The 21,966-nt window shown below is 42.5% G+C and overlaps 1 protein-coding gene across 4 annotated transcripts in view; it reads right to left on the bottom strand.

The window, feature by feature from the left end:
• LOC113486757 (myosin-13) overlaps window positions 1–21,198 on the bottom strand; it is a 36,311-nt gene extending 15,113 nt beyond the window's left edge. The window contains exons 1-21 of one of the 4 annotated variants that reach the window (XM_026860982.1): window positions 20,995–21,198; window positions 20,757–20,900; window positions 20,507–20,663; window positions 19,903–19,930; window positions 19,701–19,812; window positions 16,867–16,959; window positions 16,718–16,781; window positions 16,533–16,631; window positions 16,331–16,434; window positions 15,928–16,066; window positions 15,396–15,514; window positions 15,146–15,295; window positions 14,896–15,066; window positions 12,707–13,020; window positions 11,298–11,305; window positions 11,163–11,236; window positions 10,555–10,642; window positions 8,314–8,431; window positions 6,756–6,879; window positions 5,767–5,903; window positions 3,702–3,957 (exon numbers count right to left, since the gene is read on the bottom strand). In XM_026860982.1, coding sequence (XP_026716783.1) covers window positions 3,702–3,957; window positions 5,767–5,903; window positions 6,756–6,879; window positions 8,314–8,431; window positions 10,555–10,642; window positions 11,163–11,236; window positions 11,298–11,305; window positions 12,707–13,020; window positions 14,896–15,066; window positions 15,146–15,295; window positions 15,396–15,514; window positions 15,928–16,066; window positions 16,331–16,434; window positions 16,533–16,631; window positions 16,718–16,781; window positions 16,867–16,959; window positions 19,701–19,812; window positions 19,903–19,930; window positions 20,507–20,663; window positions 20,757–20,900; window positions 20,995–21,198 — 2,703 coding nt within the window. Of the gene's footprint in view, window positions 1–3,701; window positions 3,958–5,766; window positions 5,904–6,755; window positions 6,880–8,313; window positions 8,432–10,554; window positions 10,643–11,162; window positions 11,237–11,297; window positions 11,306–11,480; window positions 11,487–12,706; window positions 13,021–14,895; window positions 15,067–15,145; window positions 15,296–15,395; window positions 15,515–15,927; window positions 16,067–16,330; window positions 16,435–16,532; window positions 16,632–16,717; window positions 16,782–16,866; window positions 16,960–19,700; window positions 19,813–19,902; window positions 19,931–20,506; window positions 20,664–20,756; window positions 20,901–20,994 lie in introns of all 4 variants that reach the window. The other 3 variants (XM_026860983.1, XM_026860980.1, XM_026860981.1) reach the window with 3 other exon arrangements.
• Between the last annotated feature and the right edge of the window lie 768 nt (window positions 21,199–21,966).

A 21,966-nucleotide genomic window follows, 5' to 3' on the forward strand; every position in this document is an offset into this window, starting at 1 on the left:
TCACAGGGTTCATCATAACAAGGAGCCTTCAAAGAATCAGTGAGATAAATAGGTGGGTAGCAAACTGGATTTCATGGATGCATGATTTTAGATGTGGATTTGTAGAACACACAGCATTTAAAAGTTATCTTTCATAGATTGTTGGATAATTCTATCTTTAATAAACTCTTTCAACTCTAATGACACAGGTCAGACCATCTCTCCCCAAACTTCTCTCACGTTATTCACATGAGGCTACCCTTGCTCCCATCATTCTCTAACCTATCCCTCAGCCAAGGTAGGGTCAAACTCGACCTGGATTGTAGCCTGTAACTTTTACTGTAACTAACATTTTGTGACACATGGTTAACAGATAAAATTTTGTCTAAAATAATGCTACTATGATAAATTCTAGGCAGAATACTAGAAAAGGTATCTCTTGCCTCCCAGAAGAGCTATGGCTGAAAGCCATCACTGCAGTAACAGAAGATAGTATGATTAATTCTCTCAGATTCTGACTGAAACCCATAGCACACTGAAAATCATAGAATCATAGAACAATTTAGGTTGGAAGAGACCTTAAAGATCACCCGGTTCCAACCCCTCTGCCTGGGCAGGGCCACCTTCCACTAGAGCAGGCTGCTCAAAGCCCTGTCCAACCTGGCCTTGAACCCTTCCAGGGAGGGGGCAGCCACAGCTTCTATGGACCTCCTTCCAGTGCCTCACCACCCTCACAGGGAAGAATTTCTTCCTGACATCTAATCTAAATCTCCCCTCTTTCAGTTTAAAACCATTACCCCTCATTCTATCCCTGCACTTCCTCATCAGGAGTCCCTCCCCAATTTTTTGTAGCCCCCTTTAAGTCTGGGACCTCCACTCTAAGGTCTCCCCGGAGCCTTCTCTTCTCCAGAGGAACACCTTGAACTCTCTCAGCCGGTCTTCACAGGGTGGTGCTTCAGCCCCCCGAGCATCTTCGCGGACCTCCTCTGGACCTGCTTGAGCAGGTCTATGTCCTTCTGATACTGGTGCCTCCAGAGCTGGACCCAGCACTGCAGGGGAAGTCTCATGAGAGCGGAGCAGAGGGGGAGAATCCCCCCCCCCCCCCCCCCCCTTGGTTTTCTGGGCTGTGAGTGCACATTGCTGGTTCACAGTTTTCCATCCACTAATACCCCCAAGTCCTTCTCCTTGGGGCTGCTCTCCAGCTACTCCTCGCCCAGCCTGGATTTGTGCTTGGGGTTTCCCCAACCCATGTGCAGGACCTTGCACTTGGCCTTCTTGAACTTCATGAGGTTTGCACGTCCCACCTCTCCAGCCTGTCCAGGTCCCTCTGGTTGACACACCTCCAGCGTGTCAACCGCACCACACAGCTTGGTGTTGGCAAACTCGCTGAGTGTGCACTCAATCCCCCTGCTCATGTCACCAACAAAGATGTTGAACAGCACTTATCCCAATATCAACCGCTGAGTAAGAGCACTAGTTACTGGTCTCCACTTGGACATTGAGCTGTTGACCTCAACTCTTTGAATGTGACTGTTGAGCCAATCTCTTGGCATCAAGTGGCGAATCCGTCAAATCCATGTCTCTCCAATTGAGACACAAAGATGTTGTGTGGGACAGTGCCAAAAGCTTTGCACAAGTCCAGGTAGATGATGTCAGTTGTTCTTCCCTTATCTACCAATGCTGTGACCCCGTTGTAGAAGGCCACCAGATTTGTCAGTCACAATTTGCCCTTAGTGAAGCCAGGTTGTCTTCACTAATCACATCCTTCTTTCCTATGTGCCCTGGCATAATTTCCAGGAGGTTCCACTCCTTGCCAGGAACAGAGGTGAGACTGACTAGCCTGTAGTTCCCCAGGTCTTCCTCTTTTCAGTTTTTAAAAATGGGGGTTATATTTCACCTTTTCCAGTCAGTGGGAACTTTGCCAGACTGCCACGACTTCTCAAATGTGATGGATAGTGGCTGAGCTAGTTCATCTGCCAGTTCCCTCAGGACCTGGGGATCCATCTTATCAGGTCCCATGGACTTGTGCACCTTCAGGCTCCTTAGATGGTCTCGAACCTGGTTTTCTCCTGCAGTAGGTGGTTATTCTTTCTCCTAGTGTCCACTTTCGCCTTCTGCAACTTGGTTGGTGTGGCTGGAGTCCTTACTGGTAAAGACTGAAGCAAAAAAGTTGAGTGTCTTGGCCTTCTCCATATCTTGGATAACAAGATCTCCAGTTTCCTTCCAGAGAAGGCCCACATCTTCCCTAGTCTTTCTTTTATCACCAACATACTTATAGAAGCTTATCTTGTTTCCCTTGACATCCCTGGACAGATTTAATTCTATCAGGGATTTAGATTTCTGAAACAGTTCCCTGGCTGCTTGGACAGTTTCTCTGTATTCCTCCCAAGCTACCCATCCTCACTTCCTTTCTGTGACAGTCTGTCCAGGAGCTCCTTGTCCATGCATGCAGGCCTCCCAGCATTTTTGCCTGACTTCCTCTTTGTTGGGATGCATTGCTTCTGGGCTGGGAGGAGGTGATCCCTGAATATTAACCAGGTCTCTTAGGCCCCTTTTCCCTCCAGGGCTTTATCCCATGGTACTCTACCAAGCAGGTCCTTGAAGAGCCCAAAGTCTGCTCTCCTCAAGTGAGATGGCTAGTGAGTGCATCTTCAGAGGACAAACTTGGAGAAGATGGTGCTTGAGGAATCCTTCAAGCAGGGTTGATAGAAATTTCCCCAGGAAAATTGGACTTGGCAAGAAGACAGGAAGGACTCTTCCAGTACTGAAACAGTGAGAAACTGTGATTCAAGAAAGAGTCAGACAACACACCTGAGGGCAATGAGCATACTTTAGGAGTTCTATGTTCTAAAATCTGAAATCTGAGTGCTTTGAAAGGCACCCTAACCTGGAAGTTAGTTAACCTAGTTAACCCTGGGTTTCTTGGGTTTTTTGGCTTACCATCAGTGAAGGGGTTAAAGTGAAGCCCCAAATGATTGTAAACTAGGTGGGTTCTGGAGAACAGAGCATTAAGTAACAAGAAGTGTACAAAGAAACTCAGAAAACTAGGTGAGATTAAGTTGAAGTTCTGAAGAATTCAGGTAATGAATCTCATCTTCAGCATGCAGAGTTACAGCTGATGCTTGAAACAATACAGGACTCCTGTTGAAACCCAAGTGGTTTGAAAGCACATGGAAAGTGACAGGTCCACTTGCACCACACTGCCCTTGGCTATGTAGTATCTTATTACCTTTTAAAACCTGACAGTATTCCTGTCTTGTGTGATTTCAGTCTCTGCTCAGCAGTATTCCAGAGAAAAGTCTTTCTCAGTCTTTCTTGCAGTTTCAGTCCTGTCTCTGACAGAAAAAAGCCCCTGCCCTGGCTCCATATTATAATAGTCAGCAGATGTGGAAACAGCCTGTATTTCATCCAGAATCAGATACCATTGTTAGGAGCACATTATATATACCGTGGAACATCTGATTCTTCCACTGGTGATTGCCTAATAGTGAAGTGGGTTTACATGGGAGCCCAGTCAGAACTTCCCTGTATTCCTACTTGTGGTAATGTTTTACATGTGCTTTGTACTTGCTTTGCTTAGGTGTAAATTACAAGACCACATACAAAGCAGTGGAGAATCTGGCCCTGTTATATGTCTGTTTGTGAAGGACAATGGAAAAGAGAAGGGAAATAGCAGCAGAATAAGAGGAAGTGGGGTAAATCTGAAAATGGAGGTTACTCACAGATTGAACCTGAAGCTGCAAGTAGTTTTTCTCTTGCACCAGGGTCACCATTTTCTCCTCCAGCTCCTTCCTCTTTGCCTCAGACTTTGCAAGCTCTTCCTTGGTTTTCTCAAACTCCTGTTTCATATTGGCCATCTCCTTCTCAGATTCTGCACTCTTCAGCAAGGGCTTGATCTTGAAGAACAGCTTCATCCAGGGCCAGTGCTTCACATTCATGAATGCACGGATGTTGTACTGGATGATATAAATGGATTCTCTGAAAACACATCAAAACACAGTTTTTGAGACTGGTGAGACCTGGGTTGGAAACAGACTCTTACTATTGGTCATACAGCATCAATGTTTTCCTCAGTGAACTTTTGCATAAGACTTTTTTCCTCCCTTGCTTTTCATAAAGAGTCATTTCTAGGCCCTTGATTGCAAAATGGCTGGTTCAGTAGCATGAACAATAACTATGTCTGGATATAAGAGGGAGAAATAAACCAAAACAGTCAAAGTTCTCTGGCATGTTGCCTGGGAATCTCTGAGACCTTCCTCAGTCTCAAAGAAACTGCAAGTGCTCAGGTGAATACCAGAGTGAAAACTGACATTCTTGAAGTACTGCTGCTGAGATTACAAATCTGGGAGTTACTGTGAATTGTGAAAATGGCAGCTTGATGCATTTTGGGTCACTCAAAATAGCAAATACCATATTAGAATTTAAGACAGAAGCTGAAAATGAAAATGAAATCTTTTTATGGAATGCAAAAGGATGTTGTTGATGCCTGTAGTTCAAGGGGAGATTAGACAGTTCTTTGCAGAGAAATCCAGCAAGAATATTTAATTCTTAGAAACTATCCCTGTCTCAGGAAGCCCCTAAACTAGATATTGCAGAGTGTTACAAATAAAAGCATCTGGTTGACAGAGCATCCTATACATTTTTTCAAACCTTGCTTCCCCTAAAGCTTTCACTTGTCAACAACATTCGAGAAAGTTTGCTTGGCTTGCCCAGTACTGCCACTCCTACACTCTAAATTTTGCATGATTCATCCCATCTGAGAAGGGAGAGAGCTGAAATAGGAAGGGAGTTTTCTGGGATGGTCAAAAGTATGGAGTACCTTCTTTGTACAGGCTACAACTGTTCATCTTAGATGATGGGGCCCATGAAAGAAAATTAATGAGAAGGAGTGATTGTATGCCATTGCTTGCGGCGGGTGGAGGAAGCAAGCAGCCGATTCAATGTGAATGATAGAGCAAGCTTCAACTTTATTGAAAGAAATCACACCCTATAAAAGCACTCTACAATACACTACTTGCAACTCTATTGGATACATCTAAGAAACCACATCACAATATCTCAGCCATCGGGTACATCCAAAAGGTCACACCATAACATCCCAGCCCCTTGTGGCATTTCTGGTATGCATAAACATCTCTCTTGCCCCGAACCTGTTTCCCCCCGAGGGCTGTTCTTCTCTCACCCCCAAGGTCATAATGCGCCCCAACCTATCTCCCCATCCTCACAACAGTCCCCGCCAGCATCACCGAGCCCTGAATCTCCTTCCCTACCAGCACAACTGTACCCTGGGTTTTTTCCTCTGTTTACCTCAGGTGTCTGTGACCGACTTCTGCAGGCAGCTATGGCCAACCAGCTCCTGCAGAGACCCATGGCCTTGCTCTCTGCAAGTTGTTCTGCAACAATTGCTTACAAAACCAGTGGGATCCAATGAAATCATCACATAATATGTTCAAAACAGACAAACCTTAGAACTTGTTCAGTTGGCTATCTCTGTCACAGAGTTCTGTAAAGGTTGAAAATGGTAAGAGAATTCCTGCAGAAAAAGTTTACTGTTAAATACTAAATATCATGGTCCAGCTGCATGACCCAATTGATAATTAGCCCTTGCTAGAATTTGGGAGGCTATAATGAGGAAACTATTAGTTCATGCTTTCTCTGTTTTTCCTAGTCTTTCTAAGGACAGTTTCTGCTAGTCTTGCTGAGAACAGTTTTTTGCCTGAGACAGTATACTGCACTGCTGGACTTTTGTCCTGACGCAGTAAGATTGTTAGTATTTTCTTATATTACCTTCTTGCATTCATCTTTTTAAATTCAGTTCTCATGAGGTACCCTCTGCATATAGCTTGTATATGGGTGATGAGGCTCACAAGCTTCTCATCTCTCATCTCTTCTAGGAGTCCTAGGAGACCTGCCTTGAAGAACACCTAGAACATAAAAGAGGGTCAAATAGTTTGAGGCTTAGGCAGATACAGAACCTTTGGCAGCTGATGCAGGGTAGTACAAGGCACTTTTGGAAAAATGCCTACAGAGTAAACTTTTAACAGCTAGAGACATTTTATGTCAGTATTCATATTGTCAGAGTTGCTGTGATTCATAAGTCACTCTATGTATGATCTAATCACATTATTGCAGTGGTTTTGATGCCTGCTCCAGCATAGGTTGTGGAAGATCTATCTTATAAATAGTTATTAAAACAAAGAGTTACTTTGCAACTTAGTACTATACCCTACTGTCTCTTTGCTATATTCTACCCTTCTAAATTAGGCTGAAGATTTGCTTTGTAAACTGATTTAGAGATGGCTTGAGAAGCATACATGATTGTGTCTGTTCAGTAGTGTAGGCAATGGGTTTTTGTCCAGAGATAGTGCTGCCTTGGTTTTGCCGATCAGAGAATCAGTGTCCCACCTGACACGGCTTTGGATATGGAACACAGACTTGTTTGTGTGCTTAAATCCCCTGAAAAGTCTGACTGTTCAAATGTGACTGAGCCTGTCTATGATGCACTGATATGAATCAGTTCAGCTGGGAGGAGGAAGGGACAGTACTAGTCTTAGTTGCAGCCACGTTGGGCCATTCTGGTAGTGTGGTGTTCGCAGGGCTGTCAGTGCTACCCCTCATACATACCCCCAGAACTAGAACAATTTTCTGTATTCCTTCTTGTTCATGGTGTACTTCATCTATAATCATAGTGAAGGCTGATTTCATATGCAAGAAATACTTTCAATGAACAAAATTTTTTGCCATTAATTATATCCACTCTTCCACAAGGGCTTTACCTTGGTATGGCCAAATCTGTATTGATTGTGGTCAACATCAATGGAGGAAAGAAGCTTTTCTGAAGCCTTTTTGCTGTCAATGAATTGGCCTTCTGGAATAGCTGAGGCATTAAGAATCTTGTACCTGTGGTAAGACAGGTTGCAAGGACTGGTTGCAAACAGAGTGAGGAAAATAGGATCCATTGTATTTGATAAAATATACAAAGCTGAGGTATCTGAAAGCAGCTGAACATGCCATCTGAAATCTAGACAGTCTTGGCTGAAGAGAATGTGATGACAAGGGAACACGTCTACTCTTCAGAGGAATCTGTTGGCTGTGTAACACAGTATGCTGTTACATATAAAATTAATGAGCATGCCTGTGAGTGTCTGCAGGCCCAGAAATTAGGAAGAACATAGTGAGAACATGTCAATCTCTTCTCATGTAGTTTCATTGATCAGAGGAATGCTACTCAAATTAAAGTTGAATTAAGACCACTAACAAAATCAGCTATATTCCAAAGGGAATACAGATCTTGCACAGCTCAAAGTCTCTAAAAATCATACCACTGAATCCTTGAACTTGGACTAAAAATGGCGTGATATTATTCTTTAAATGCTAAGAGAAGTCTTAGCATTTTGCAAGGTAATTTAATGATTAAGGTAAACCTGTGTCATGGACAATAACAGTGAATCATTCTAAAGGAGTTTCTTCAGATACATCAGTGAAGATGTGTGAATGTACACTGGAGCACTTCTTATCCTCAAGTCTACCTTGAAAGAATATTACATAAATAAAGACAGCGGTAAAGGTGCAGTGAATTTAATCTCTATTTTAGGCTTCTACTGTATCTCGCTCTGAACTTCAGAATGTTTCCTTTGAACTATAAAGCACTTTGTGGTTCTGAACCATGGCCATTGTGGATAGATTCCTTGACCTGTTACATCAAATTATGATTTGACAATTGAGACCAGCTAATGCCTTGCCCCCAGGTTTCAGGGCATTTTTCAGAGAGGTCTTGGGTCCTTTTAACACCAGCTCAGAATGGAACATGCTACTATTACATTTAATTATAACAGGACCCAGTTCTGATTCAGCACTTCGTAGCAACTGAGCTCACATGAACCATTTTAATTGTCTCCGTTTTAAAGATGAGGAAAACAAAGTACAGGACGCAATCCAGTGACAGCCATGGATTTTTGAATGCTTAGTCAGCGCATTGTAAGGAGGCTGCACTGATATGTATTGTTTTTGTATCTATACTCTGGGAGACTTACAAAGAGCAGTATATAATGCCACTTAATTCATTACACTACAAACATTTTGCATCTCTGAATCATTGGGCATTGACTACAGTTTGGAAATGGTACTGGTTCTGATGAATCAAGAAATCTCTGGTCTGATCAAAGAGGGAAAGACTGGAGTGACCTAAGACAGTATTAATGACTTGATTCCTTCAAATTCCACTATTCTAGTCTGATTCAGAGGGTGTCTCTCCATCATGTTACCAGACTTGTAACCTGATTTGTGGTTTTACTGAGGCCTTATCATAACAGACAGTAATAACTGAAAACCTACCGTTGTTTAAAGTCTGCATAAAGGATTCTGCTTGGAAACCCCTTCCTGCAAATTCGGATGCCTTCTAGAACCCCATTGCACCTCAGCTGCTGCATCACCAAATAATGGTCCATTTCACCTTAAATGAAATACATCCATCATGACTCTCCTTTTCTTCCAAAGAATCTCCCTATGTATTAACATTCTAGAATGGCTTCTTTTTTTTTTTTTTTAATATAAAATTCAGTCACTTCTTGTTTAAGGATGCAGGAACTGAAGACAGAACACACCTTCAATTCATATAAGTTACAGAGAGCTGCTTTAGTGATCTGAGCTTCACTAAGAATCCTAGGGCTGCAGTGCTTGTGAATTACCAGTGGCCAACAGACATAAGGCCACATTACTCAAAAATGGCAGGAGAGTACTTTAGGACATGAGCCGAAAAATGTTACACAGCATCAGCATCCTCATTAGATACAGGTAGAGGTGGCACAATGCAGAGTGTAGTACCATGTAGACAATGAACTTATCACATAATGTAAGATTTTACCTTGGATCTGCCATGCAACTTTTGACTATACTCAAACTTGATTAGATTTGATAGTTAAATAGCTTCCAACACAGGAGCAGATGAGCAGGTCACTTAAAGCTCTCAGTGTGTCTGTAGAGGACAGTTGATTAAAATTTCCAGAACGATCTTTCTCCTAAAATATCTATTAGATATAACAATCAACTCTATTTCTGTCTTATTCCCAAGTATTACAAACAAAGTACAACTTGCATAATAAAACCTTCTTGGAATCACTTTGTCATGCAGAAATTTCCATCGGCTGCTAGAGTCATTAATGAGTACAGAATGGTCCATACCCTTAAATTTATCTTTTCAGTGAAATCAATGAAGGTATACCCAAAGGAATTGTTAGAAAAGTCAAACATAAGCAGCCTAAAACCAGCTAAAAATCAGATGTCCAGTTTATCTTCCTTCAATTGTCCATCCTTAATTTCACTGACAAAAACTACTTTTTTTAAAAGTCAAAAGTCAAGTTTCCTTCTGAGTCACCCCTGTCAAAACAACCAACAGAACATTAAAATGACAGCCATATCTGGCAAAATAATTCATTCAAATACGCTTTTCTATTTTAGTAGGTTTCCTTATCCCCCCCTTACACCTTCTCAACTGTCAAGGCCCCAGTGAGATTCCTCTTTCTTCACTTTAGGATATGAAGTGTGGATACTTCCATTTGGGCTTCATTTATAGTCAGTGGAGTAAAACAGTTTCTTCTAGGATGTGATTCATCTCATCCTAAGATAGATGTATAAAAGGGCCAGATGAATCATACCTTAAAATGCGAGCTTCTCTCCACAGAATATAAAAGGAGTTTAGAATAGCTGAAATGTGAATGTCATACATAAATGTGTTGCTTAAATCCTGCTTGTGGTCTTCAGGGTTACACAGACATAAACAAGAAAGGTAAGAAACATTCTGAAATTTGTCTTTTGTCCTGAGCAGATTAAACAGATCCTAAGCTCCTGTTGCCTGGTACTTCTGTTGTATCCACTATATTCTACTGGTTTCTACCTTGTCATTCAACCAGTATCAGACCTCATAATTTGACTCCTAAAACCAATATAGGCAAGTCTCCCCAACTACTCTCATTTAATGGCCACATGAAAATACTCCCAAACTTAACTGATCTCAGAGACTAAATTCTTTGTGAGAGTTTAATATTTAATTAAAGGAAAAAAAAGTAACTCTGTATCAAAATGCTTTCCAAGTGCTAGCAGCACCCAGCAGCTTGTGCAGGGAATTCTACAAATGATACATGATTTCTTTGACAGTTCTCCAGCTCAGTGAATCAGATCCTACCACTGAACATTTAGAAATTGGTAAGTGGACTTGGGCTGAACCCAACAATTCTGAATGACACAGTGGTCCTTAGAACTAGGCATTTATTAGGGATTTTTTAATGCTGTTACCCACAATAGACAATTTCATCAGCTGTAATCAATCCCATCCTTATTGTCTTCAGCTCTGTACACTCATTAAAGTGAAGATGGGTAACTGTTGTGGACCGTGTAATGCTCAGAATTTTGCAGTCATGGTAAACAATACAAGAAGGTTTACTTGGGCACTGTCCCACAGGCCAACCCCCACAGGAACTTCACATACAAAGGGAGCTGTTCTGGAAGAAGTTGGTTGAAAGCTAAGCAGGCCAATTCCCGTCAGTCCAGTTTCTTCAGAGTATAGTGATATGGGCTTACCAGGTGTCTTGTTCTCATTAGGAATCAGGCAACGCACGAAGTGAGGATGGGTACTTCTCAGGTTAGTCATCAATTTGTTTAGATTTTCCTGTGATAGAATAAAACATGGGTTTGAGCTCTGAGCTACAAAGCTTTCTGCATTCTTCAAATGTCAAGGTTTTATAGAATCACAGAATGGTTTGGATTGGAAGGGGCCTTTGAAGATCATCAAGTCCCACCTCCCTGCCATGGGCAGGGACAGCTTGCACTAGCACAGGTTGCCCAAAGCCCCATCCAACCTGGCCTTCCAATGACACGACATCCACAGCTTTTCTGGGCAACCTGTCCCAGTGTCTCACCACTCTCATTGTAAAAAAATTTCTTCCTTATATCCAATCTAAACCTACCATCTTTCAGTTTAAAACCTTTGCCCCTTGTCCTGTCATGGGCCCTGGCAAAACAGTATTTCTCCATCTTTCTGATAAACCCCCTTTACCTATTGAAAGGCCTCAATAAGGTGTCCCTGGAGCTTTTCTTCCCCAGCCTGAACAACCCCAACTCTCTGAGGTGTTCCAGCCCTTGGATCATTTTTGTGGAACCATGGCTTATTTAAAAGGAAATTCACATACCCTGAACACAGCAGACACCGTCTGGAAAGAGCTACCCTTCTTCTTAGAACCTTTCTTGCCACCACCACTATCACCTTGGAAGAAGTATATAGAAGGAGAACAATTAGAGTAAACAGTATGTTTTGTAGGCTTCACCTTCATTTCTTTGGTCATGGACCAGTAACATAATTACTTTTTAATTTAAATACTGACCCACTGCTACATGAGAATTTTAGTGAACTGCTGCTAGCTGCTTGTTGATCAGTGTATGGTATATTAGTCTCTGATGCATGATTTAGGTTGTACCATAATGTATACGGCTCTGGTGGTATGGAACACTATGGCCTGACTTAAGTTCCATAAGAGTGTACTCAGTGCTACAGGTTACATTACTTTTCCCAGAATCATAGAATCATCTAGGTTGGAAAAGACCTTGAAGATCATCTAGCCCAACCATTATTTTACTTATAGCCTCTTTTATTTGTGAGGGTTTGTTTGGGGTTTTTTTGTTTGTTTGTTTGTTTGTTTTAAATCAGGTGAAAGGCCACAAGAATGTGGCTCAGCAGTGGACATTCATCTCCAGTGCAGTGGAGATTTCTTTAGAAAAACCTTCTCATCCAATGTTCTGAGTTATGGCAGCCCCAAGGCAGGAAGCAAATCAGGAATACAAGTCCAAGCAGCTCAGTGCATTTTCATATTTGCTGCACTGTTGAAGTCAATTAAATCAAGACTTAAATGGAGTCTTTCTGCGCTGAACTTCACACCTTATCCAAAATATTATCCCCACAACCTTTTCTTCTCACCTTCCTTATATGATACCTGCAAGGACCACCCCCAGTACCATCCCCAGTATTTCCTAGGAGCTCACTCAGACACACTGTTATGTCAGCCAGACTGAACTGCAGGGAAGTCCCCATGCAGTACTCTCTTGAACCTCGAAGTCTGCTGTCCGTATGCCCGATGGCCGAGCTGAATACAACTGTATACTGCCTCTTCTTTTTGCCCAGCATCCAGGCTGTGAGAATATTGTTTTTTTTTCTAGAACTCTGTGTGGCCATTTTTGGTATGGCAGACCTATTGACTGTCTGGCTTGGTGGTCTTCAGCCACAAAGAAGGGCAAGAGATTGGACTGCTTTCTGATGTTCTTAGAGGACTTCTAAATTATATTATCTCTCTCATTTTCCTTTGCAACTTCCAGAACTTACTTTCAAGAAACAAAAGTCTGTCCCCAAAGACTATAAAGTGCTTGAACTTTGCCTGTATATTTGACACCTGTCTAGAGGATAAGTAAGCATGCACACAATTCGCAACACAGTAAGTCAGGAAACATACATCTCCTGTCACTTTGTTTTGGACTTGCTGAGTTTTACTTTTCTACACCACATGAAAATGGTGTTTTCAGCAGTTCCGCATGTTGGTATCATCTTATTTTTGACATATCTGGGTGCACACAAGAACAAGGTCGCATTAGGGGAAGATAGAGAGTCTAGAGTATACCACAGAGAGGAGTAGCAAAAGTAGACTTTAGCTGATTCTTGCCTTATAGATCATCAATGAGAAAGTACTTACTTGTTTCTGCACCAGTATAGTTAGAGAAAAGGAAGGACAGCAGCTTCAGGGATGATTTCTGGTACAGCCCCACAACAGTTTCATTCAAGGGATCCTTGTTTTTCTCAAGCCAGCCAGAGATGTTGTAGTCCACTGTGCCAGCATAGTGCACCAGGGAGAAGTGGGCCTCAGCCTTGCCTTTGCCAGGCTTGGGCTTCTGGAAGTTGCTGGACTTGCCCAGATGTTGGTCATAGAGCTTGTTCTTGAAAGAGGTGTCAGTTGCCTTGGGGAACATGCACTCTTCTTCCAGGATGGAGAAGATGCCCATGGGCTGGAAGAAATATGAAAGCATGAAAAAAGTAAGTGGTATGGAGAGGAAAAGTAAATAAAATGTCAACTTGCATATGATTTGTGGCTTGTTTCAGTGACTAATTTGTACTGCACAAGTTCTTAATATGTTACTAGTTCCTATAATAGGCAAACTAATGAACATGAAAGGCTATACATAAATATATATATGTATTATAATAAATTGTTTCAATCATCTTTATCCTGCATCATTAGGAAGTAGGTTTCAGCATCCTATTTGCAGGACTGATGCTGTTGAGTGTGCCTGTTACAAGCCATCAGGTTATAATTGTCAACATGAACCTAATTTGATGTGCATGGATAACTAATATCTAACAATTCCTGTTCTGTCTCCAGTGAATGTGCATGATGGATCAATTTTTTCTCACCTTATATTGAGTTTAAATGGCAATAATCTGGCACTTTAGAATACCCATAGGCTTTTAATTTGTCTCAGAATTGTATTTAAAATTGGAAGTATTTCGACAGGGAGATGAAGGCACATTCTCAGTGACATCAGAGCTTTTATCTGAGCTATATTAGATATCTTCTGATAGTGCAGATAAGCTCTGATTTTGCTGGAGACACTGATGTGACCTGCACTTCATTGGCCTAAAGAGAGTTCTAGGAGTTCCTTCTTTGTAAAAAAAAAAAAAAAAAAAAAGAAAAAAAGTAAAAAAAAAAAAGTAATTAGATGCTTACATCTGACTTCAGCTAGATAGCTGCTAGAGCTTGAATTAGGCATTTTCCAGAGCAGCAGCAACCACAGGAGGTGGATGTTGGGCAGGAATGCTGTGGTGGTTTGAATTAAGATTTTGCTCTGTAGGTGTGGCTGCTGTGTGAGATCTCTGGGGTTAGCATTCACCTTGCCTAAGTGTAGGTGTCTGTAAAGCAGAATCTAGATCTGAGTTAGCTGTTCAGATTGCTCTTCTATAATGGAAGCATTATAAAGACATTTTGCAGAATCACTAAAAGAACATACTACATAAGGAGATGATTTGCATCTTAGAAGTGTCTAATTCTTTCCTGTCATTACAAAAGAAACTACAGTGTAAGATACAGGTGTTATATGGTGTTCTGATTGCTGTCTCTCTAATACTCTGTATTGCATAGATAAGGGACACAAAATGTGTGGACACTGAACAGCAAGTGTGGATTTTGGGTGTTACATATAGCGATAAGCAACAGGCACTATCTGTGAATGGGAGCACTGCCTGTAGATGCTTCTGTGTGGTGGGATGTGTGGGAGGTTAGCAAGAAATGTGAGGCTCATGTGTGCAAAGGCATAACCTATGGGTATGAATATTAAGCAGTGAACATGCATGTTGGGTGGCTGAATCAATCACTGTGCACTGGGCATGAATGACAGGGCTGGGAGCAGATACCTGTATGATCCTGAGAAGGAAGATATTTGGGTATGTGCATATTGAATTTGAACATGATGTGCAAGTGCTGTGCATAACCACTGGATACTGGCTTGTAATGCAGCAATGAGGGGTTAATTCCCATTAAGGTCCCCAGTGCAGTAGCTGTGGGCAGTGACAGAGGGGCCAGAAGGGGTCGTGTTGCTAGAACCAAGAACTTGATTCTAGCCATTACTGCAAGGAGGAAGACTTGAATCACCTTACTGTTAAAGGCACCAAATTAACTTTGTGTACCCCCTCTCCCTTCCACCATGTTGTTCAGAAAACCATTGTTTGTTCAGCCTGTCATTTCAAAAGCTTTAGTTTTATAAAGTGCCTCTTCTTATGTGAGAGGGTCATTCAACAGTAATGTGTCAGTTTACTAAGAATGATCAGACTGAAATAAATGACCATGAAATAAATGTGCTCTCCTAAAATGAAAAGATTTCCTCTACCTTCTCAATGAGCTCAATGCAGGCAGCCAGGTCCATCCCAAAGTCAATGAACTCCCATTCAATTCCCTCCTTCTTGTACTCCTCCTGCTCCAGCACGAACATGTGGTGGTTGAAGAACTGTTGCAGTTTCTCATTGGTGAAGTTGATGCACAGCTGCTCCAGGCTGTTGAACTGCAAATTCAAAATATCAAAAAAATCCCAGTTAGTTTGGAAAAGTCATCAGTGGGCAAGCATCCCTACTGTAGCTCACATCAAAAATTTCAAAACCAGCAATGTCCAGGACACCAATGAAGTACTGTCTGGGCTGCTTCGTATCCAGCTGCTGGTTGATTCGTATAACCATCCACAGGAACATCTTCTCATAGACTGATTTAGCCAAGGCACCCACTGAATTGTATACCTGTAAGAAACACAGCCATGGCAGTAATAAAAGTTGATTTAGCTTTAAAGTCAAAAGACCTGTCTGAACAAAATGAAAAGTTGATCAGCTGTCTAGGTACCTGTTGGACATTTTGTCCTTTAGTTACATATTCATTCCCGACTTTCACTCTGGGATAGCATAAAGCCTTGAGCAAATCAGCAGAATTCAGACCCATCAGGTAGCCAGCTTTGTCAGCCACTAGGATCAGAATCAGCAAATGAGTTCAAAAGAGACAAAGAAAATGTCCTAATCCTCTAGGATGCTTCTGTTACAAGGAGCCTACTTTTGGTGATACTCAAATACCCCTATTGTCAAGGGCAGCTCCTCTCCAGTGCCATGGAGGCTGTTTAACCCCCAGCACAGGCAGTGTCTCAGCTGCAGCACACTTCTGTTCCACGCCTGGGGGGCTGCAGCAGTGCTTTATCTTTATGTCTTTCTGTTTCCTTGTGGGATGTAAATTAAATAATTGACTTTGTGGAACTTGTAACAAACTTAAAAGCTTTAGTTTCTGAAAGGGAAAATCATCCTCAAAGTGTTGGGCACTGTATGAGATGGGGTTGCTCACTTGTCTTCAGGTGCAGTTCACGAATGAACTCTGCAGTTGACGTTACCTTCTGTGCCGTCCGGCTCTGCCTGCTCCTCCCGCTGCTTCTGCTTGAACTTCATGTTCCCATAGTGCATGATGGCCCCCGTCAGCTTGTATATCCCCACCTTCTCATCGGGACTGAAGCCCAGGATGTCCACGGCACTCTGCGGAGGCAACCAGCAAGTGAGGGAAGGCCAGAGAAGCACAGGGGGTGAAGCACAAGGTGCCGTTAACAGGCAGGTGTGCCGTGATGGGAGGGTGGGGTTTTTTGCTCTGCCTCCCCACCTGCACCGAGCAGGAGCAGCACTGGCCCAGCCCCACAGCCCGGTGGGGCAGCATGGCCGGCACTTGACTCTGGGCCAGCCAGGCCTCCTGGCCGCCACTGTGCCGAGTGTGGGGCAACCCCGCCGGTGTTCCACTGAACTCACATCTGTTGCCAGCAGCTCCTCGCTGTCGTCAATACTGGCAACAGTGACTTCTCCTTGGCTCACGTAGGGGAAGTCGTAGGGGTTGGTGGAGATGAGGAGGAGATCTGCAGGTGTACAGGGCACCTTTGGTGGCACCAGGGCAGGTCACAGTGAAAAGAGAAAAAGCACTTGCTGAGCCAAGCCCAGCACTGCTGGCACTCACCAATGAGCTCGGGCTTCTTGTTAGACATTATCTGATAAAAAATATGATAGCTCCTTTCACTTGCCAGCTGGAAAGTCACTCTGGATTTCTCCAGAAGATCTAACCAAAAGAGAGATGCTCTTAGTCGCCCCATAAACTTTTTATAAACACACACATTCTGCATGCACTGACTTGCTCCAACTCACAGGTTTCAATATCTGCAGAAGCCAACTTGCCAGTTGTTCCAAAGTGAATCCGGATGAATTTTCCCTATCAAGCAGTACAGATCAACACATCGGTTATAGCGATCAATGAATGACAGACATGTGTCCCAACAAATCTGAAAAGAACTCACAAAGCGGGAGGAGTTGTCGTTCCTCACTGTCTTGGCATTGCCAAAGGCCTCCAGCAGTGGGTTGGCCTGAATGATCTGATCCTCCAGAGTTCCCTAGTTAGAGGAGAAAAAGCTTCTTGTCAAACACTACTGGTTAATAACAAATATTGCAAACAGATTCCTTTTACACTTCATATGTGAGTTTGACCTAAAATTTGGAAGTTTTTAAACACTCTCCAGCCACCACCCATTAATATTGCCATTGGTTTCAAAAGGAAGAGTGCTGAAAGACAGACCTGTATTTTGTTTCCTTCTTGTACCTGCTATCATATATTTGGTATCATATATAGAGTCACTACAGTGGAGCTCAGAGTGTTTGAAATCTGTATGAGAATGCTTCACATTCCCATTAACAAAGGCCATGACAGCTAATGAAAATGTGAAAATTCTGGGATTTTTTCTGGAGGTTACTCAAGCCCAGGACACACAGAGAGAGGTACAGCCTTTAGTAGGAAGCACCTGCAAGGGAGAATGTTAAGTTTTGCAATTGCATTCTTTAAACCAGCAGCTTTTCAGAATGCAGAAATACATCTCCAGACATACTTCAAAAAGAGGAGTGGGACATGGACAAAGCCTGAGACTTATCAAACTTTAAAAAAGCAGAGAACAGAAACTCTGGGTGTTTTTTCTGCATGAATGCAGAAGGAATTGATTGACATGTAAAGTTTTGATACTGCATTGTATCACTCTTGTTAACTGCAAAAATATGGGAAGAAAGGAGCTTCTGTGACGTTAATCCTCTCCTTTTTTTTGTGCAACACAGTCCAGGAAGTAGAATCAACACACTCTTTTCTGGAATGATAAAGCTTTTCTCAAGGCTTCTAGCAAAGTCATGATTAATCCCTATGTAGTCAGGGCATGAAAGTGTTGCCGGGGATAATTTCCAAGATAGAAGTGGAAAACAAAGGATGAGGGAAAAGAAAATAATGTTTTATCCAGCTGAAAGATAAGTGGCACAGCTCAATTTGCTGCGTCTTTGTACGTGGTGTTCAGCAGAGCCTTTAACATCGTGCCGTGGACAGGGAGTGCCATTCCCAACACTGTCTGCAGATGGCACAACGGGTTTAAATTAGTTACTAGTCTGCCTTGAAGATGGACCTTATAAAATTAAGGCAACGCAGTACCATATGAGGCTGTCTTTATATGGTTTTTTAAACAAAAAAAAAAACCAACCCCCTAGAGTAATGCCCTCTCACGTGTATCTTTTAACTTTCTAAATTCCTCGTTTAAGAGAAGAGATGTGTGTGTCAGTGCAGCTATCTACACCAACACCAAACCTCTGTGACCAGGGAACTCACAGGGGAGCATCATGCATGGAGAACAGCGGGAAGAAGCCATGGCAATTCTTTACACAAGTTCATTCTGGGGTTCTGTCTACAGGCTGGATGACAGAGTGCTGGAGGCTGAACAGTATTCTGGGGAAATGCTGTTACATGCTTCCCTTATTCATATACTCTTGGTCAAATACTCAGATTTCATCCTGCATCTTAGATAGGATGCTGGGCTAGATAGAACTATAACCTGAGTGTTTTATTTAATGTTCTTATGAAGAAGCACATACTACTGTTACAGAGATTGTGAATACTAAAAAGATGGAGTATTCTGTGAATAAACTCAGAGAAGGGTAGAACGGGTTATTGTCCATCTGAGAGCCAGATGATTTTCCTTACATCAAATGTGGTCAGTACATGATTCAGCTGTCTCAAAGTTTTTTCTGAGATCTGTCCCAGCATAGTGAGCAGCTGGTGAAAGCTGAGCCCAGGAGATTCTGAAATGGTGCTGATGGAAAGAGTACTTGTGATGAACTACTCTTGGCCATAGCAACCCATCAATCATAGACACCTGTCTGAGAGTGTGAAAAGAATATTCAGCCTTGGAATCTCCTTAGGTTCCCCTGTACCCTTGGGTACTCAAATAACATGCTGACACGTGTCACCCACTTTGATGCACATACCATGTCACAGACTGTGGTGACACCCATTTGTGCCACAAGGATGTTTGTTGCTTGCTCTGTGCTAGGGAATGAAGCCCACGCCTTGCAAATTCACCAGTGGGCTCAGATTGCAGCAGCTGTGCTGCTCAGCAGAAAGGGGCATCAGGGCATGTGCTTTTTTTCTCTGGAAGGATCCTTTCTGAGGTTACTTTCTAACTGTCAGGCAAGTGGTTCCAGCTGTCACATGTCCCAGATCTGTCCCTTATGCTGCCCCTCCGGACTGTTATGCTGACCACAGGCAGGAGAACAAGCCAGTGGAAACTACTACATGGTGCAGCTGAAATGACTCAACTTTAGTACAGCCACGCTGGAGTCCAGAGTTCCTGCACTTCCCTTGTCAGTAGGAATGAATCAAGGAACAGGAATGGCACAGTCATGTCCAGTGGTAACTGAATGCTCCCTTTACACTTGAAGCCACTCAGGTGCTGTGGATGTGGCCAGTCTCAGGATACCAATAGACAGATACATAGACAGTCAGCACAGCTGTCTTAATTATCTTCCTCTCCCTGGTGAAAACTTCCCCTGTGTAAATGAAGACTGGGGAGAAACTGGGCCTTGGGCCTTTCCTACATTAAGAAAATGTTTCTTTAAGTAGAGTTCCACTAGTGTTCAGAGGGATGGAGGCCAGGCAGCAGGGGTAAACGAGCATAGGTGTGCTTGGGCTGTACATCCTGACTGTCTCCTCAGTTGCACTACACTTGCTACCCTTCCACAGTCCTGCAACCCTAAAATACCCATTGATAGTTTCTGCTCTGCAGGCAGAGTCTTGGTCAAACATTAGAAGGGGGAGCCAATGATATACCTGCATTTTGCCAGGCTGTTGGTCTTTCTTCTTTTCACCAGTAACTGCAATTGTTGCAAAGTACTGAATGACACGCTTTGTATTCACAGTCTTCCCTGCACCAGATTCCCCACTGTTAAATTGAAAATATTAATTGTTATAATGAACAGGAAACATTTTTTCTTCTCTGTCAGCTTCGTCACACATACCAAAATATACTCACGTGATAAGGATTGACTGATTGTTACGATCTGAAAGCAAAGTCACAGAAAGAGACATTGAAATGAGATGTGGAGGGCTTCTGTTCCTCAGACATAACTAAATCACCTAAAGGGAAAGAACTATACTGAACTGTACTTATCCATTTGTAACCAGATAAGGTAAATTCTGCATTAGTCTGCATGTGGATTTTTTTGTGTGTACAGAGGGATGGAGCAGCCCAAAATCTAACTCCAGTGAGTGGTTCTTTATAAGACTTCCCACTTACTATTTTTTTGTCTTTTATGTATAAACCTTAGTTTAAATATTGTTCAATCAGAATCTGATTCTCTGCTGTGTTCCTTCTTTACTGTTCCTTTAAATTCCTTACTAGGAGAGTGGGCACAAAATGATATGGCTAGCTACCATCTTTCATTATCTGACAGCACAGAGGCCATTAAGATGCCGCAGGCAGTCTAATCTTGAGTTGTTCTGTAGGACTATGGAAACTGTTGCTATCAGACATTGAGTAGAACAGCACTTAAGATGCCTGAACTGTCAAGTGTTCCTTGACCAAGCAGCCAGCCCTGTGTATATCAGAGTTTCCTCATTCTTGCCAAATGACTCACCATTTAACATGAACTGATAGGCATTGTCAGAGATGGAGAAGATGTGTGGAGGGGCCTCCTGGCGCTTCTTGCCTCGGTAGCCAGTCACCACCTCCGGGTTGTACACCGGCAGCCACTTGTAGGGGTTGACAGTGACGCAGAAGAGACCCGAGTAGGTCTGTGAGGAAGGGAGACAGCACGTTGGCTTCCACCTACCCTGGCAGAGCAGTTCCTCCTCGCTGCCCGGGGGAAGACTGCTGCTGGTACTTACGTAGATCATCCAGGCTGCGTAACGCTCTTTGAGGTTGTACAGCACAGCGGGTTCGTGGAGGTGGGTCATCATGGCCATGTCCTCGATTTTATCATACTTGGGAGGGTTCATGGGGAAGACTTCATCATCCTTTACAGTCACAGTCTGACAAAATCAGAAGAGAACAACAGAAGAAATCTAAGCCAGGAAGCTGCCTGAACTGGATGATCATGTATGAGTAACAGTTGGTATCACTTACTGTATCATCATATGTTTTAACCGTGACTTTGCCACCTTCTCTACTCTGAATGGTACCTTTCACATACATTTCCTTTTCATCCACTACAAAACAGGCTGCCTTAGCATCAAATGGACGATTCTGGGCTTCGATTCTCTCCTTCTCAGACTTCCGTAAGTAGGGAGCAGCTTCTCCAAAGACTGCCATCTCTGCATCTGTGCTCATGTCTGGAGCTGCTATGGAGGAATTCAGAAAAGTTTCAGAGACCCTGTGCCTTTGTAATTTATATTTATCCAGAAAGTAGTCATGTTCAATGACTAAAAGAAAGGACTAATCAGTGTCAGGCACTTAACTTCTGACTCAGTTTTAAGTACCCACTGAAGTCCTAATAAAGTTCCTTTTGTAGACAGAGGTATGTTGTCTTTGAAGAAACCCCTGTTAAATAGGATGCCTGTGTGGCCAAGTGAGGGCAGAGAGAATATCAAGCTAGAAGTCTTTAAAAGACTCTTCTGCTGTAACTTCACCTGCTGTTCACACAGCTGCACAGCCACATACTTCTGAAGGCCACGTACACATACCCACTTAGATTGTTTCATTAGGCATCTAAAAATTTAGACACCAGTAAGATCTGTAAATTAAGCAGATTGGTTCTTACACATAATTTCCAAGTAGAGGTAGTCCTGGCACCCCTCTGTTTTCTGTTTACAAGTTTCTGTCTATACCAAGCACTGGAACAAATTATGAGGGTCAATCATCACCTAGCTAAAGCCAAACCAGTTTATCATATGAACCAAATATAAAAAATCTTTTCAGATTGATGCAAAATTAGCTAATAAGGGAATATCATGTTTTCTGAAGGGAATAATTAGCAGCATAATAATATCTAGGTAACAAGTACATTTCAAATAGTTTCAATTACAAAGTACCATTTAGCTTTAACATATTATATAGAGTAATATGGGTTATGAAACATTAGAAGACAATATACCAATA

Source organism: Athene cunicularia (genome assembly GCF_003259725.1).
Source record: "Athene cunicularia isolate RWA chromosome 18 unlocalized genomic scaffold, athCun1 chr18_part1, whole genome shotgun sequence".
Lineage (NCBI taxonomy): Eukaryota > Metazoa > Chordata > Aves > Strigiformes > Strigidae > Athene > Athene cunicularia.